A 16,885-nucleotide genomic window follows, 5' to 3' on the forward strand; every position below is an offset into this window, starting at 1 on the left:
CCTTACAGTTGGATCTCATGGAGGCATTTCCTCAACTGAAGCTCCTTTCTCTGTGATAACTCCAGCTGTGTCAAGTTGACACAAAAATAGCCAGTACACCTGGCAAAGGTTCAGTGGAATTGGAAGATTCCCCTCCATTACCACTGACACTGTTGGGCAACAGGGCAGTGTAAAGGGAGAGGTGGAAAGATTCCCAGTGGCCCGAAAGCCTCAGAAAGATTGCCATACTCTCCAACCCAGTAATGTGCTCATGAGAAACTCCCAAGGAACCTGAAGTCTGTGATACTGTCACAACAACGACTTTGAGTGTCCTTTGTTAGGGAAGTCAATTAATGGATTATGCTATACCCTCCACACTAGAACAGTATGCTGCCACTCTGGTTCACAGACCCTAGCGATTGTGCTTGTCACCGTAGTTAGAATGTACCAAGGTAACACGTAAGTATGATTGCTTGACTTGATGTTTCTGTACATTGTAATGATATGCTACCTATTTTGATTTGTTTCTTCTCAAAGAGAAAATAGTCTAACTTTTTATATTCTCTGAAATACAGAAGGGTTTTACAAGCATGAAGGATTTAAGGGGAAGACTATTAAAAATTTAGTTAAATTAGCTTACCGATAATTGCTTATTCCATTTATTTTAAGAATTACATGGATTATTTATCCCGACTATATGAAAGAGAAATCAAAGATTTCTTTGAAGTTGCAAAGATGAAGATGACTGGCACCTCTAAAGAAAGCAAGAAGTTTGGTAAGCCTGGCCGTAGGCTCAGTGTCTCCTATTGAGAGTAATCTTTCTTACTGAGATGGGACTCTGAGGCTTTTAAACAAGTTGGGAGCAAACACATAGAGCTGAAGAGGCGGGCATCTGTACCTGTGTTCTCCACACACTAAGGTTCTGTAGTGTGTCAGTCCAGCAGAAGCCGGGCACACGCTGAGTTGTGAGGTCGCTGTGGATAGGGGAAGCAGAGGTAATGTGTGCAGTGCAGCCTGGTAGAGAGGGTTAGACAAGGGTCACACTGGAAATTGCTGAGAGTGTGGTTTCTGATCCAGAGACTGTTGCAGGTGGGGACAAGTCATTGCTCTCTGCAGAGAAAGAACTAGGTCGTTCCTGGCTTCCTACTTCTCACTGGCTGCTTTGAATTTTAGAAAAGTGGGTTTCTTTCTCTCTGCCAAGGGTATATAAAAATGTCACCAGAATCTCCCTTGTAATTGTACCTTATTTTTCTTAAGCAATATATTTGGGGCCTGTTGCTTTTTTCTTCCCTAACATTTAAAGGGATAAGAACAGTGTTTAAGAGAAGAGCCAGTGAAAGTATGAAGCTAGGAAAGGATGTGCTGAGGCCACGTTCTGCTCTTGCATGTACCCATCTCTGGAGTTCTCTTTGGATGGAGTTCTGTGCCTAGTCAAGTCCAAACCTGGCCTTTAAGGGCTACATTGTGCACTCCTCGGTGTGTCTGCGGACTCCCTTTAGAACACTGAGTTTAGCATTGACTGTTGAAAGGAGCCTATGCCCTAAGCATCTACAGGAAGCAGGCAGCAGCATTGAGCATCGCTGTCTTTAGATGTCCTAATTTGGGACTCACTATTAATGATTGTAATCTGGAAATTGAAGCAGTTTGGGTTTGTCTGTTAATATGCTACCCTTTGTAAAACCCTCTCTTGGACAGTAGGCTTTGACAACAGAAATGCTAACTCACCCTAAAGGCTAACTGTTCTTAAACAGCAGTGTGTTTAGAGCCTTGTTGCTGTTTCACTGTGGATATGCTGTGCCGTTTTGGGGCAAAGAGCATAATATAATGCAGTTACATGTTTAATGTTTTCATGAAGTATTTTTGTCATCACTTCTTAGTGTGCCACTTAATGCTGAGAAATCTCTTCTGCATGTGAAAACAAGTTGGATACACATAAAGATAAATGAAATAAAAATACAATAGTAGCTTTATATTATCATGTTATCCTAGAGCTTAAGCCTTTTCTTTTCCTACCCTAAATTCTTAAATTACCTTGCTAAAATATTTTAATTTACATAATATAGGTTTAGAATGTATTGTACACTTTTAAAACAATGTCATAACAAAATGATAAATTTTCAATACTCTATTAAATATCATTGGATAAGAGAGTAATTTGTGATAATTCATCATACAAATTATAGTATCAGTTATTTTGTTATCAAATGCAAGAGAAGAAAAACTACAGAGAGCAACAGCAGATTGTTCATCTCTCGAGATTTGACTCATTAACATTTTAAAGTTACATTCAGAATAAACACATATGACTTCAGAAATTCTGAATTCAGTAGGATGGAGATTTTTCCCAAGAGTCCTTTCTCAATGATCCAGATTGTTTAATTGAATTTGAACAGTAATTATAATTAAAACTGAAAGTCCCCACATTTGGAAAGTTAGCTTTTCAGTGACTCAGAGTTCTAAATAGAAGCTTCTGCTTTGAACTTGCTCTGGAAACCCTACAAAAGGATGAATGTGACATAATGGACATCATCAGGATGCTGGGGGCAGTGAGGAGGGAGGCTCTTGCTTTTTGAAAACTTGATTTTATCTTTAAGATCACGTACTTCAAGAAAGTCAAAATAGGTTGAAGATGCCAAGAGGATATCTCTTCTTTGTGATAGGATCTCTATATAAGTTATTCCCTCTTTTGATTAATAGCTTTACCTCGACCTATTCAGGGGCATAGGATTTCCCTCCTGGGATTGGCACTCTGATGGAGTCTCCTCTTCTCCAGATGTACTCAACATGATGGAGGCAAAGGAAATTGAGTGATTCTTTTTACAGTTACCACTTTTACTGTTTTTTTCCTTCCTCACTTAGGACAGATACCTTAAAGACAGATGTGTCACTGGGGTAGCAAGGCAGTGCTAATACTTGGGCTCTATCCTTGGTTTGGCAAATATAACAAAACTACTGAGTTATCTGTAAAGATAGAGGAGGCTTTCGTTCCTTTGTATATATAATTACGTGATTATAATGCTCCCGTTTAACACTGTGCAATCTTTAAAGAAGTGCCTAAAATCACCTTATCATTGTTTCTCACCCTAGCTAAGTAAGCCTTTGATTCCAAAGTATTTGATTGCAAGACTGGATCTGAGGCTTGGTGGAAGAGTAATGATTTCCGTCATACAAATAAACACAGTGCTGAGCTGAAAGTGCAGCAGTGAGCACAGGCCCTACCCACTGCAGCTATTGGGTTTGTCTTCTACTGGGGATCACTTAAAGATACGTAAGACGGACGTTACAGGAGAATCTGCAGCTCAGAGGGAGTCTAGAACGTTATAACTAATAAGCAGTACTGGTAACTAGTCATGACCGTCTGCTTAAAAACAAAACAGACTCTTAGTCTGCAGTACACAGGTGAGCATGCACAGTGACACCTGAAGACCGCAGGCAGCAGTGTTCACTTCGGTGAAGTCAGCTGCACTGTGATGTTGCCGCAGTAATGTCTAGGCTGCTTGTCTCACATCCCCTTGAGCATCAGGGGAGGAAGGTGGAACTGACTAACGCAGCAGCGCTGGGATGGCCAGCTCAGGGCTTGCCTCACATGTGGCCTGGCACCTGTTTTTAAGATGGTCTTAGGTTTATTATAGTTTATTCTTTAATCATATTATGCAATTTATTTCTTGCCTTGCCTTACCTTCGGAGTAAGTGAGTTCAGAATGTTTTACAGCATAAAGCATAAGATCAGAAGTTGACCTATAGATATTATGAGAATAAAATAAATGCCAAGTGACCATAATAGAGTTCCGACTTCCTTAGCTCCTTTGTCTGCCAGTCTTACTCTTCCACACAGCTCCTGACGGCTGTTTCCCCACTTTACAGTCTTCTGTTCACAGGCTGGTTACCAGGGAATTCACTATATATTTGATTTTAATGTTAAAGCCCTATTTTTACATAATCTTTAACAAATAAAGTAAAAGATGGGTGTGCTGAAGGCTCCTTCAGGGGCTTTCAGAATAAGATTGCTGGTGTCTAAAGCTACCCCTTCATTCCTTACTGTAGTAAATTACTGGAGCTTCATTTTCAGCAAGCACAACCTTATGAACTTATTCTTTTAAACATAAGTGTACCAACTAAAACAATAATCCCATCCATCTAAAAGGCTGGGGGAGAGGGTTAAACCCTGATATTCTTCTTGAATAATACGTTAGAAATCCTACATCAAAGGTCTGTAAACTTGTCGTGCGTTCTCGATAGTCTGAGTAACTACACGTGTGTGCACTTCTCGTTAGTCAGTGCTCATAGTTCTTTGCATGTGTCTTTTAAACTAGAGCTTTAACTGCCTCTTGTGCATGGTTTGTGCAAATTGCAGTTTATTAACTTGTCTTTGTCTTTGATGCTTGCAACCTAATCCATCACAGCTACACTGCCTCGAAAAGAAAGTGCTGTCAAACAGGAAACAGAGAGTGAGTATGCTTACTGTGCTAGTAGGCACTCAGTGCATGTCGTTAATGTCTAGATGGTAGCTGTTTGTCTTGAAAAACATTAATAGCAGATATGTTGATTGCACCGAATCGCCAGGTATTGGAAAAAAGAAACCCAGCATGGTGGTTGTCTGTACATCCAAGAAATAAGTGACGTGGTTACAGTTACACAGCAAGGAGTGGAAGCTTTGTGGTCAGAAATTTATGAGAACCTTAACATCGCACTTGTGTTGCAGGCTCTGTTTAGAAGAGCTATACGTTACTCTCAGGGCACTGGAGGGAGGGATCAGCAGTTAGGAGCAAGTACTGCTCTTTGAGAGCACTCACCTCAGGCGGCTCACAGCCCTGGGACTCGAGCTCCATAGGCTCCCATACCGCTGGCTTCTGCCCACACATGCACACACAGTTCAGAGCAGTAGGAAAACTGGCCTGGTAGTGGTTTGTATACTGAGGCCAAAGCTTGAATTGCCCCTATTAGAACTGTTTCCATTCTGCCCCTTAGTAACTAGTACAAATTAATTGAATAGTAATCAAGAACTGTGGGGTTTTTCAAGTGTTTTCTTGTTTATATTCTGAATCTAAGCATTTTATGTTCTTCTAAGAATGATCCATTAATTCCTTAGTTTGGGTCTCTAGACTCAGGAACGTAGTAAATTTAATCATAAATGATGGACTTTTCAAGAAGTTATACGTGGCTCACCTTAACCTTGGTGTTTAGGATAGAGACTACTCAGAACTTTAGAACTGTCACAGGGTCATGTCAGCTGTAGTGTTAGCACAGTACTCAGTGACCCTCATCTGTGTCCCTGCCCCATCTGCTTTAGCTGAGAGCACCATAGCTCTACCTTTAGGATGGGATGGGACAGGGTATAGACGATGCAGTCAGTAAGGTCCCTTCCGTCCTGGGCCATAGACAGATGTAGTTTTCCTTTCATTTACAGTATTCTCTGCAGTAGGACCCAGTGTTAATGAATACCAAGGACTCTGCAAAACATGTAGTAGAATCTGAGTCCTGGAAGACCAAGACTAGAAGGTGGCCCTGAGGCAGACGGTAGGTCTCTCATTCATGAGACACAGCTTTCAAAGGTCTGTTGTTTCTTAGGTCTCCATGGAAGCTCTGGGAAACTCACTGGATCAACTTCTAGCCTGAATAAACTCAGTGTTCAGAGCTCGGGCAGTCGCAGGTCCCAGTCGTCCTCCCTCCTGGACATGGGGAACATGTCCGCCTCTGACCTCGATGTGGCTGACAGAACCAAGTTTGATAAGGTAAAATCACAGACAATTCTTAACATTGAGATTGTGGTTGCCTTGAGTGTTTTCAGAGATGCAGGTTCTGAGACACTTTTTAAGTCATTCTTATGTCCTTCCAATTCTGATTTGAATGTGAAAAAAAAAAAAATCCCAGTCAAAGGGGCAACTAAAATATTATTATCAATTCAGTAACATAAAGATTCGTTGGCATTTACTTGTTAGAAATATGATGTGCAAATAAAATCACAACTAAGTTGTTTGAGGAATGACAGAATCCAGAATTTGAAGAAACAGCTTCACTGTTGGCTGCCATGCCTCAAGTAAGTTTCAAAATGTGTCTTCCTCCTTCCATATTTGAAGTGGAGCAACTGTGAGTGTTCCTTTCGGTCTGTTTCACTCTGATATTGTGTTACTCTGTCAGTCTTGGGAGAGTTTGTCTTTGGCATATTGGGGGACTCCTAGACTTACCAGATTATTCAATGATCTGTGTCCTTGCCAAAGAGTGAATTAAATGTGGAGTGTTGTTCAAGAGTTCCATGCAGTTCTTTAATCCTCGGCCGTGTGGTCTCCTGCAGATCTTTGAACAGGTGCTGAGTGAACTGGAGCCACTGTGTCTGGCAGAACAGGACTTCATAAGTAAATTTTTCAAACTACAGCAGCATCAAAACATGTCCGCATCAATGGTATGACTTAACATTTTTTTGGACGGTATTTATAGTCTGTAATGTAATATAATTGACCTAGTTACTTTTGTATTCTGTGTTCACAATTTCAGTATTCAAACAGAAAAGGGAAGGATTTGCAGTAAATCAATCTTGAGGTATTTTTATTATTCACAAAATACAGAAAACAGGAAGGTAGTTGGTTTTAGATTTCTATTATTCCAGAGTTCTTAAGCTGACAACCTCTAAATTAATTAGATAGGAAATGTCTACATTTCTTTTTTTTTTTTTTTTTAATGGTTTTTTGAGACAGGGTTTCTCTGTGTAGCCCTGGCTGTCCTGGAACTCAGTCTGTAGACCAGGCTGGCCTCGAACTCAGAAATTCATCTGCCTCTGCCTCCCGAGTGCTGGGATTAAAGGCATGCGCCACCACGCCTGGCTGCATTTCTTCTGTAGAGAACATCATTCAAAAAGCAATCTTAATCAGGATGTGTCACTGTGTTGGTCTTTTCATTATATGTGAATATGTTTTCAGACTGAAGCAGAAGACCTGGATGGAGGCTCATTATCACGGCAGCACAGTTCTGGCACCCTGCTGCCTGTGTCCTCTGAGTATGTATTCATTACCGTGTATGTTCTAGAAAACATGAACTTTAGTTGAGACATAAGGAAGTGTTTCTCATTGATTTCCGTCAGCTGCTGGTACCCATACAGACCTGTTATGCTGTTATGCTTTTGTTGCTACGGTGAGGGAAAACCCTGATAGAAGCAAAGGGTTTATTTTGGCCTGCAGTTCAGGTGGGGAAATCAAGGCAGCAGGAACTTGAAGCATGTGGTCATGCTCCATCACTTGTCAAGAAGGAGCAGAGCAATGAATGTCTGTGTTGGGATCACTTTCTCCTTTCTATAGTCCGAATCTAGCCCAGGGAATGGTGCCACCCATAGTAGGCAGATCTTCCTACCTCGACTAACACAAGGTAATGCCCTGCTCCCGGGCGTGTCCAGAAGCAACGTAGCATAGATAACTTTCACAGATGTACATGAAGGCTTGTCTCGTTGGGTTGACAATGAGCACGTTATCATCACATGTGCTCACTGTCTCATTAGGAAGTGATATTGGTCCTGCACAAGGGCTTGTGAACGCCTGTCTGGTAGTCACAGGTGGATTAGGCAGTGCTAGTGTTTGCTGCCAGAAAGTAGGCTTCAAACTGTAGTGGACTTCTTAGCAATGGAAAAGCACAGTTCAGTGCCCAGCTTTGCAAACTGAAGCAGAGCTAATCAGAATGATAAAACTTATTGGTCAGCTATTTTTGCATTCAGAACTGCTGTAGAATGGTTCACTAGAGTTTCATCCTTTTACTTGCAGCACCAGTGTTTAGCTGTGTTTTTATATAGTACATTACCGTCACAGTTAAAGGTGAATTTACCTGAAGTTTATACTAACTATATGTTTTTTCATGCTTTCTGGACAGAAAAGATATGATTCGCCAAATGATGATCAAAATATTCCGTTGCATTGAACCAGAACTGAACAACCTAATTGCATTAGGAGACAAAGTAGATAGTTTTAACTCCCTGTACATGCTGGTCAAAATGAGTCACCACGTGTGGACCGCACAGAACGTGGACCCAGCATCTTTTCTAAGTACTACATTAGGAAACGTTTTGGTGACTGTGAAGAGGAACTTTGACAAATGCATTGTAAGTTGTATAAAGTAACCCAAGAACAAATCATAAAAAACAGCTAATTCATATAACCTAGGGTTTGCTGTTCATGATGCATAGAGCTGGGAAGCCTGGGGACTGGCAGTCACCCATTGAAACAGACTAAAATGCAGAGTCTGCTGACAGCTGCCTGAGTGAGCCTCTGGGCTCCTCATGACACAAGATACTCATCTGTGACTTGTGACTTAGTGAAGCAATTGAAAGGCATTTGGATTTATTCCTATTTTCATATATTCTCGTAAAATTAACTTATTTTAACTGATGACTTTACATTATTATACTTTTATTTAATAGTATACAAGGTTTAATAATCATACTTTCTTTTAAAAATCAGTTGTTGTGCATGATGGCGCATGGCTTCAGTCCCAGCACTCCAAGGCCGAGGCAGGTAGATCTCTTGAGTTCATGTCAGCCTAATCTACCTATAGAGTTCAGGACAGCCAGAGCTACACAGAGACACACACTGCTAATAACTTCTTCAGTCATTGGGGCTCTCTCATAAGCAGCAGCATATGTAGCTTTATTGTTCCTGTCAGACTTTGGCAATTTGTAGGAATGAACTGGGCTAAACCCAGTTCTTTGAAACACTTTCATCTTTTTAATGTATCTTTGAATTTTTGTCATTTGAATGTTTCTCATATATAGCCTATAAGTTAAATATTCATAAAATAATGACAGATGAAAGATTAAGGGCAATTAAAACCTTTGCCATTGTTTTACACTTAAGAAAATAGCACTCAGGGCTGGAGAGATGACTCAGCGGTTAAGAGCACTGACTGTGCTTCTGGGGTCCTGAGTTCAATTCCCAGCAACCACATGGTGACTCACAACCATCTGTAATGGGATCTGATGCCCTCTCCTGGTGTGTCTGATGACAGCTACGGTGTACTCAGATACAGAAAATAAATAACATCAAGAAAGAAAGAAAGAAAGAAAGAAAGAAAGAAAGAAAGAAAGAAAGAAAGAAAGAGGAAGGAAGGAAGAAAAAGGAAGGAAGGAAGGAAGGAAGAAAAAGAGAGAGAGAAAGAGTAGTACTGTCTGGATTGGGAGTGTATTTCATAGTACATAGCTTACCTGGAATGTGTAAGGCTCTAGGCTCCACCCACCATGCCCCACCCCAGCCCAGCCCATAGAGATTTGTTGTGTAAATCAAAGTTCTAGATGAGTTGGAATTGGAAGTGGTTATACTTTCCCAACTTAGCCCCACGGCCACAAAACAGAAATAAACTAGGGATGTCCTCCACCCCACAGCCTTGGCTCTGCCCGAGCCTTCGTGCACACCTGCCTGTCCCTGTCTTTTCACGAACTATAGAAATATAAACTGCTTCTTGTTGGAACACAGCCTGGAAGTTCAAAACCCTTGGTTGACTCATTTTTAACTAAACTTAATTTTTCTTCTTTTATTTTCTAAATAAAATACAGCAGCGTTTGTGTTGCAGAGGACTGGTTCTCTCCAGGATCCTCTTCAGTCGAGCTCTGACAGCATCTGTAATGCCCTGGGCACTGATGTGTGCATTTGCTTATAGATGTTTTCTAAGTCGCTTGGCTTTTTCCTCTCTCCTTGCTTTCTGCCAAACTTTAGAGTAACCAAATAAGACAAATGGAAGAAGTAAAGATCTCAAAGAAAAGTAAAGTAGGAATTCTTCCATTTGTTGCTGAATTTGAAGAATTTGCTGGGCTCGCAGAATCAATTTTCAAAAATGCTGAACGCCGTGGCGATCTGGACAAAGCATACACCAAATTAATCAGAGGAGTGTTCATTAACGGTGAGTTTCATGGTTTGTTGTAAGGAATGTTGCGCCTCTTTGCATTGTTCCTGGGTAACTGAAGCTGGGTGTAGCCATGCTCACTGTTTTCAGTAGTCTGTAGTTCAAATGGATCTTACTAACAATATTAGTTATTAATAGTAACCTAGCCAGCCCCCCAGTAATCACGGCAGAGCCCTATGGATTCATTTAATTGGCTTCAGCACAATTACTGGGGAAATAGCCCTGAGTTCTTTTCTAACACTAGACTGTTAACTCCCCAGCTTGGCTCCCCGAGTACATGCTGTGTGTGCCTTGCCGGGTTATCTCTGCTCCATCAGTCTGTCCTCGGGGCATTTCACTCGGGCATGTGCTCCTGGTCCATCAGCTCTGATGGAAACCTCTTGTTCTCTCCGTCTGTCTTTCTCCTCCTTCCTCCTCTCTTCTTCTTTCCCCGCCCTCCTCCTGGTCCCTACCTGGGATGCTCCGCCCAGTAACTGAAGCTCAGCCTCTTTCTATTCTCCCCAGTAATTGGCTGTAGCTATTTTTATTTAATCAATAGCTTTAAATTGGGGAGCTAGGTTTACATAGCATCACTTGGTATAATTAAGGATCTACAACCAGATCTTAGGGGCCAGTATTTAGCATTTCAATATATAGCAACACCAGAAACAATCCCCAACATTATATCTCTTTAAGCTGTGTGAAATTGAGCATCTATGAAATGTGGAAACTAAGTAGCTTCTCCCCTGACCTGTCAGAGCCTTATTACTATTGCAGAATTGAAGACCATTTTCTAAATGGACAGAATGACCTCCTAGGATAAATATGCATTTTAGCAAGGATCCTCTGAAGGTGATAGGGACGCCTGCATCCACTTCAGCTTCAGGTTTTATCAGTCAGGTTCCACAGGGTGGTTAGTAGTATGCACAGACCTGTGTGAGAGTCCACTCAGGGACATTTTGAAAGGAGATCAAGGGGATACAGATTGGAAAAGAAGAAGTCAAAGTATCACTATTTGTGGATGCTATATAGTATACATAAGTGACCCCAAAAATTCTACCAGAGAACTCCTACAGCTGATAAACACCTTCAGCAAAGTGGTTGGGTACAAAATTAACTCAAAGGAATCAATAGCCCTCCTTTATACAAATGATAAACAGTCTGAGAAATAAATTAGGGAAACAACACCCTTTAGAATAGCCACAAATAATAAAAAATATCTTGGTGTAACTCTAACCAAGCAAGTGAAAGATCTGTATGATAAGAACTTCAAGTCCCTGAAGAAAGAAATTGAGTAAGATATCAGAGGATGGAAAGATCTCCTGTGCTCATGGATCGGTAGGGTTAACATAGTGAAAATGGCCATCATACCAAAAGCAATCTACAAATTCAATACAATCCCCATTAAAATTCCAACACAATTTTTTTATAGACCTTGAAAGAGCAATTCTCAACTTTATATAGAAAAAAACAAACAAAAAACCCACATTGCCAAAATAAACCCGAACAAGAAAAGAACTTCAGGGCGAGTCACCATCCCTGGCCTCAAGCTGCATGACACTGGTACAGAAAGATGTTCTTTTATTTGAAACTATCTGATTACACTTAATGATTTCAATAGCAAAAATGAACAGGAAGTTGCATTGTGTCATAGTGCATGTAACATTTTTTTTTTGTGAAAGCAAGCTTAAAGGATAGATAAGCCTTAGGATTGGGTGCTTGGTATTTAAGTGTTCAGTAGTTTAGTTGGGGAGTGGCAAGACTGGCCGGCAGGTTCAGAGCACATGCTGCTGTTCACCAGAACCCAGACCAGGTGGCATACACATGCCTGGAACTCTGACTCAGCATCTGCCCTCTTCTGGCCTACAGAGGCACTACACATACCCATAGAAATCCATGCAATAGACACATACATATGCCTATTAGAAAGAGTTTTAATTGTTTTATCTGGTTCTAAATATATATATGCTGATATACTCTCACAGAAAACACGAAAACAGGATTTTTTAAAGGGAAAGATTATTTATAACATATAATGTTTCTACTTACATATTTTTCCATGCCCCTCTCATATATAGGCATGTTTTATGTGTATGGTTTTGTAATCAAAAGTTTTTAGTTTAATTTTCCATACACTAGAACTACTTAACTCCATAATCCTTTTGATCTTCCTTGTCAGTTGATATAGATGTCTGTGTTAGTTTTTTTTTTTTCCTGTTGCTTTGATACACTAGCCTAATTCAAAAAAAAAAAGCAACTCAAGAGAAAGATTTAATTTTAGCTCATAGCGGGGAGCTTAGGTCATGAGAAGCTGGAGCTGGAAACAGCTGTCACATTACGTCTACAGTCAGAAGTTGGTAGCACTGAATTCGTGTGTGTTAGTATTCAGTTTCTCTGTGCTAATACAGATCCCCTGCCTAGGGAATGGTACCACCTTCAGTGGGCAGTTCTGCCCACTTCAGTTATGTAACCAACCACCCACTTGCAGCCATGCTCCAAGGCCCATCTCTCACATCATTCTAGATTCTGTCAAACTGACAAAACCAACCATCACAGTGTCTGCAATCATTTTAATCATTAACCATGAGGTTTCTGTCTATCACTACTTACTTACTGATTATGCCATTAGAATGGCTTAGTTTGTTTCCAGCCGGAAATGCAATTGGTTGTTCAAAGGTTTGTGTATGTATCAAGGCTTTGCTAAATTATGGTGCTAGTGCAGAGAGCTTATACCAGTTTAGTGCTTCGAGCATTTGGTGGAAGTTAACTTGCTCTGTATATTCTTCAGCGCTGGATCTTACTACCGGTCGGTCTTTGTATCCCTTCCCGCCAGCGCTCTGTACATGCACTCGCTCAGTTCATTGCACTTCGTGTCCACGTAGGAGTTTTCAGGTTTCGTGTCATCCTTTTCCTCAACTCCTGTGTTGAGTCATTCTTCAGAAGTTCATGCTATCACCAAAACCTAATTTGCATCTAGATAGATTTTTCTTGATGTTTATGATCCTGTTGGTGATTTTTATTTAAGTATTTGGGTATTTTAGAATCTACCCATGGCATGAGTCATCTGTCCTAACATAGAGTTATAATTCACAATTCCGTCACTGATTTGAAAACTCACCTTTACTCCCTCCATACTGAATCTCCACATGTGCATGGTATTGTTTGAAGATGGCCCTCTGTTTCAGGAGGCTGTGAGGGCCTTGTGATGCAAAATACTGTGGTTAGTCCTGAACTATTTAACTCATATCAGAGAAGGTTTTCTTCCTTTTTCTGCATTGATTTCAGTGGAGAAAGTAGCAAATGAGAGCCAGAAGACGCCCAGGGATGTGGTCATGATGGAGAACTTTCACCATATTTTTGCAACACTTTCTCGTCTGAAAATCTCATGTCTTGAAGCTGAGAAGAAAGAAGCCAAGCAGAAGTACACCGACCACCTTCAGTCCTACGTCATCTACTCTTTAGGACAGCCCCTTGAAAAGCTAAATGTAAATATCTTTATTCCATGGTTTCCTGGTTTTGAATCCTGCATCAGTTTACATCAGAATAAATTTTCTGTGTACTGATACGGGAATGAGGACTGAAAGACGTTGTTGAGGAAGCTGCCAGCATCAAGGCATTAATAGATATATTCCATAGGTAGTTTCTTTTAATTTGTAAATTTACAGTAGAAACTCCTGTAATCCTCACTGCCTAGAAGGCTGAAACAAGAGGACTATAACTTACGTTCAGTGCCTGTGTGGGCAACTTAGGAGAACTGTGTCTCAAAGTAAATAAATAATTCACAATAGAGTAATAATAAGAACTAAGATACTGTTATTCCATTTTACAGACACAGAAACTTGAACCCTGACTGAGCTTTTCCCATTTTTTTCCTCATAAATGGCCAACTTTTATGTAGTTCAGGGGACAATTTCAAAAGCTTTGTGTATATAGTGTAGTTCCTTTCCTGACTTGAGTCTTCTCCCTATGTAAAAGATAAATTATAAAATTAAGAAATGATGGTTTTGCTGGGTATAAGGGTTTGTGTTTGTAATCCCAACATGCAGGAGGCTGAGATAGAAACCCTGAGTTTTTAACATTAAATAGCAAATGTAGCAGATTATAGTTTGTGTGCCCACTTAAAGAAACAGAAGATAGTCCAAATGTTCGCAGCAGTTATCACTTGTAGCATGGAGATACACGACTGTCTTAACGCCCATGTGCTTACAGCATTGAGCCTGGCTTTTCAGAAGTTCAGGTAACAATAAGTAGTACTTATCCATTATCCCTTTCCATTTCCTTGAAGCATTTCTTTGAAGGCGTTGAAGCTCGAGTAGCCCAGGGCATTCGGGAGGAGGAGGTGAGCTACCAGCTGGCGTTCAACAAGCAAGAGCTTCGCAAAGTCATTAAAGAGTATCCAGGCAAGGAGGTGAAGAAGGGCCTGGACAACCTCTACAAGAAGGTAGACAAGCACCTGTGTGAGGAGGAGAACTTACTGCAGGTGGGCGCCTCCTCAGAGGGCGGGTGGCACTGCACCTCCTCGGGGCGGTGGGCGGTGCCTCCTGTGGGGTGGGGGAGGGGGGGTGTTGCCTCCTCCCTGAGGAAAGCTCCCTAGCAGAGGGTACAGGGTCAAGGTCAGCCTAGCTTTCCTGAGCTTCCAGCCAGACAAGAGTAAAATAAAGACAGATGGACGTTCTATAAAGCTCAGACAAGGTGATGAACAGTACAAAGGGATTGCTTATGTAATTGTAGTCATTGCTGCTTTGATGTTTGTATTTCCCTAGAGTGAGGCATTGCTGCTTTGGTGGCTGAGTTTTTGTCTCATTGTTTTGAGTCAGCTCAGTGTTGCTTTGTATGGAGCCGTGGCTCTGAGCGGGGTAGGGCTAGAAATGGATGTGGAGTCCAGACTCGCACCCAGTGGTGAGATTTGAGCCAAGTTTCTTGACTTCTGAGCTTCAAATTGAAGCCTCTGGTGGGCACTACTGTTGCTTCATTTCTTAGAGAAGTGAGACTTTAGAGAGGTGGACTAACACGGCAGCAGGCCTAGCTCATGTGCAGCAGGGCCAGATTTGACAGAACAAAGCTGTGTTCTTTATAAACTTTGCCAGAGGGCCCAGAGATGGAGAATAATTGTGATTTCAGTCTCATAGAAGCACTCACCCACAGTGCTACATTTGTGTTCACTCCCCAGAGGAAAAGTCCTGCTCACGAGTAGCAGATGTGATGTCAGGGCATGAGCTAAGTGACGCAAAGCAAAAGGTGTGGGGGAAAGTGACTGGTCTTAAGTTGACAGGAATGGAGGAGTGAGGAGGTTCAGTTGACAGACCCTAGAAGAGTACATTCTGAGATCCGATCATAGACCCCACCTTCCCTGGGTCCTCAGGAGACCTCAATTGCACTGTGCTGATTCAGGGTAAACCTCAATGAATTTAAGCCCTGTCATCACTGTGTATGGAATTCTGTCTTGAAATCCTCTGCATGTCTGCTCCATGGTAGGTATATTATCACATAGTTGTAGGTAGAGATCATTCTTGGCTCCCTCCACAGTTTCAAGCAACACTTTATGCCATCAATTCTAGATAAAAAGTTGAACCATGACTAAAATGGAACTTAAATGTTAAGTATTGCACTTCCTGAATGATGGTCCTGCTTCCGCACATAATTGTGCCAATCTGCATCTGATGTGGACGTGAGAGTTTATGTGATAACAGCTAAAGCACAATGGGCTTGCTCATGCCAGTCCTGGCCTAACTAACCTGTGCTCTAGATTAGCCCCTTGGTGAGCTCAGGGGGAGAGCGTTACTATCCACACCTTGTTTACAGATAGGAATTTGTGGCTCACAGGACAGATGGCAGATACAGAGATGACAAGTCGAAGGACTGAGGGCGTTGGCATCAGGATGCACATTCCTAACTACCATGTTATATACATTCTTAGCCTGTCTCACAACCTGTTCTCCGTGTGTGCCTATGGAGTCATCCCCTCACAGTCTGGCCTTCACTTTCTGTTTTGCAATAGGTGGTGTGGCACTCCATGCAAGATGAGTTTATCCGCCAGTACAAGCACTTCGAGGGGTTGATAGCGCGCTGTTACCCTGGATCTGGAGTTACGATGGAATTCACTATTCAGGACATTCTGGACTATTGCTCCAGCATCGCACAGTCCCACTAAACCTTAGGAAAGAGGAAAAAGAAGTGAGCATGCAGTCTCAGTCCAGCAAACACTACGTAAAGAGTGAGCAGGTGCTTTGAGAAGCCAGATCCAAGCATTTCTGTTACTAAACGTCAGGTGACTGTGCAGTGCTCTACCCCAGAGATCTCAAAGCAGAGCAGCAGCTGGCGGCTTGGTTTTATTTGACATCCAGGGGATGCACTTAAGCATTTATCTCATCATGAAAAGCCTTCAGCACTTTCCAGGGACAGGCCAGGACATTCTGCTTTACTGCCAGCTTCTTGTGTTTTCGAGCGGCTGTCCTNGGTGGANCAGTGGGANTTCTTCAGCACTCACTATGCGCCAGTTGCTCACAAATCATGGAACTTGGAAAGCATTGCACAGAATTGTTTTGTCCCCTTGTCTAACAAGTGTGCATATGGATGGGCAGGGGACCTGATGTGATAATCGGCTACTAGCCTGGATTGTAAGGATTATGTGACTCTGTATATTAAATAAAGGACATTATTAAAAGTTGATATTTGATAATATTCTTAAGTCTTATAAATCTTACATATAAAAGCGAATTCTTACAGAATCTGCATATCTGAATTAATTGTTAGGCCTCATATCACAGAACACTTAGAATTTTAACAATAAGAAAGATAATAAAATATTTAGAAAAAGACTTAACAGCATCAAAAGTACTTAATATTTAGGAGTATACTGAAACATGTACTCTGAACTGAACATCCTAAATGTCCGTCAGCAGTGGGATGGATGAATACAACTATACTCATTCCATGGAGAGTCATGCCAGAATGGAAATGTAGAGAAGTGCCAGGAGACACTGCAGGTTTCATCACCAGGAGCCGTGTATGTGCTGAGATTCTCTGAATATAAAACTTTAAAACAAATTAAGCC

General features: G+C 41.4%; 1 protein-coding gene across 7 annotated transcripts in view; it reads left to right on the forward strand.

The window, feature by feature from the left end:
- Nucleotides 1-16,507, forward strand: part of Exoc1 (exocyst complex component 1) — a 41,052-nt gene extending 24,545 nt beyond the window's left edge. For 3 of the 7 annotated variants that reach the window (XM_029477463.1, XM_021162613.1, XM_029477460.1), the window contains 9 exons: nucleotides 649-754; nucleotides 5,548-5,711; nucleotides 6,272-6,379; nucleotides 6,894-6,970; nucleotides 7,831-8,059; nucleotides 9,666-9,849; nucleotides 13,117-13,316; nucleotides 14,117-14,311; nucleotides 15,830-16,500. In XM_029477463.1, coding sequence (XP_029333323.1) covers nucleotides 649-754; nucleotides 5,548-5,711; nucleotides 6,272-6,379; nucleotides 6,894-6,970; nucleotides 7,831-8,059; nucleotides 9,666-9,849; nucleotides 13,117-13,316; nucleotides 14,117-14,311; nucleotides 15,830-15,982 — 1,416 coding nt within the window. In that variant the 3' untranslated portion in view covers nucleotides 15,983-16,500. Of the gene's footprint in view, nucleotides 1-648; nucleotides 755-4,382; nucleotides 4,428-5,547; nucleotides 5,712-6,271; nucleotides 6,380-6,893; nucleotides 6,971-7,830; nucleotides 8,060-9,665; nucleotides 9,850-13,116; nucleotides 13,317-14,116; nucleotides 14,312-15,829 lie in introns of all 7 variants that reach the window. The other 4 variants (XM_029477461.1, XM_021162615.2, XM_029477458.1 and 1 more) reach the window with 2 other exon arrangements.
- The last annotated feature ends 378 nt before the right edge of the window (nucleotides 16,508-16,885 follow it).

The sequence above is a fragment of the Mus caroli genome, chromosome 5, assembly GCF_900094665.2.
Source record: "Mus caroli chromosome 5, CAROLI_EIJ_v1.1, whole genome shotgun sequence".
Lineage (NCBI taxonomy): Eukaryota > Metazoa > Chordata > Mammalia > Rodentia > Muridae > Mus > Mus caroli.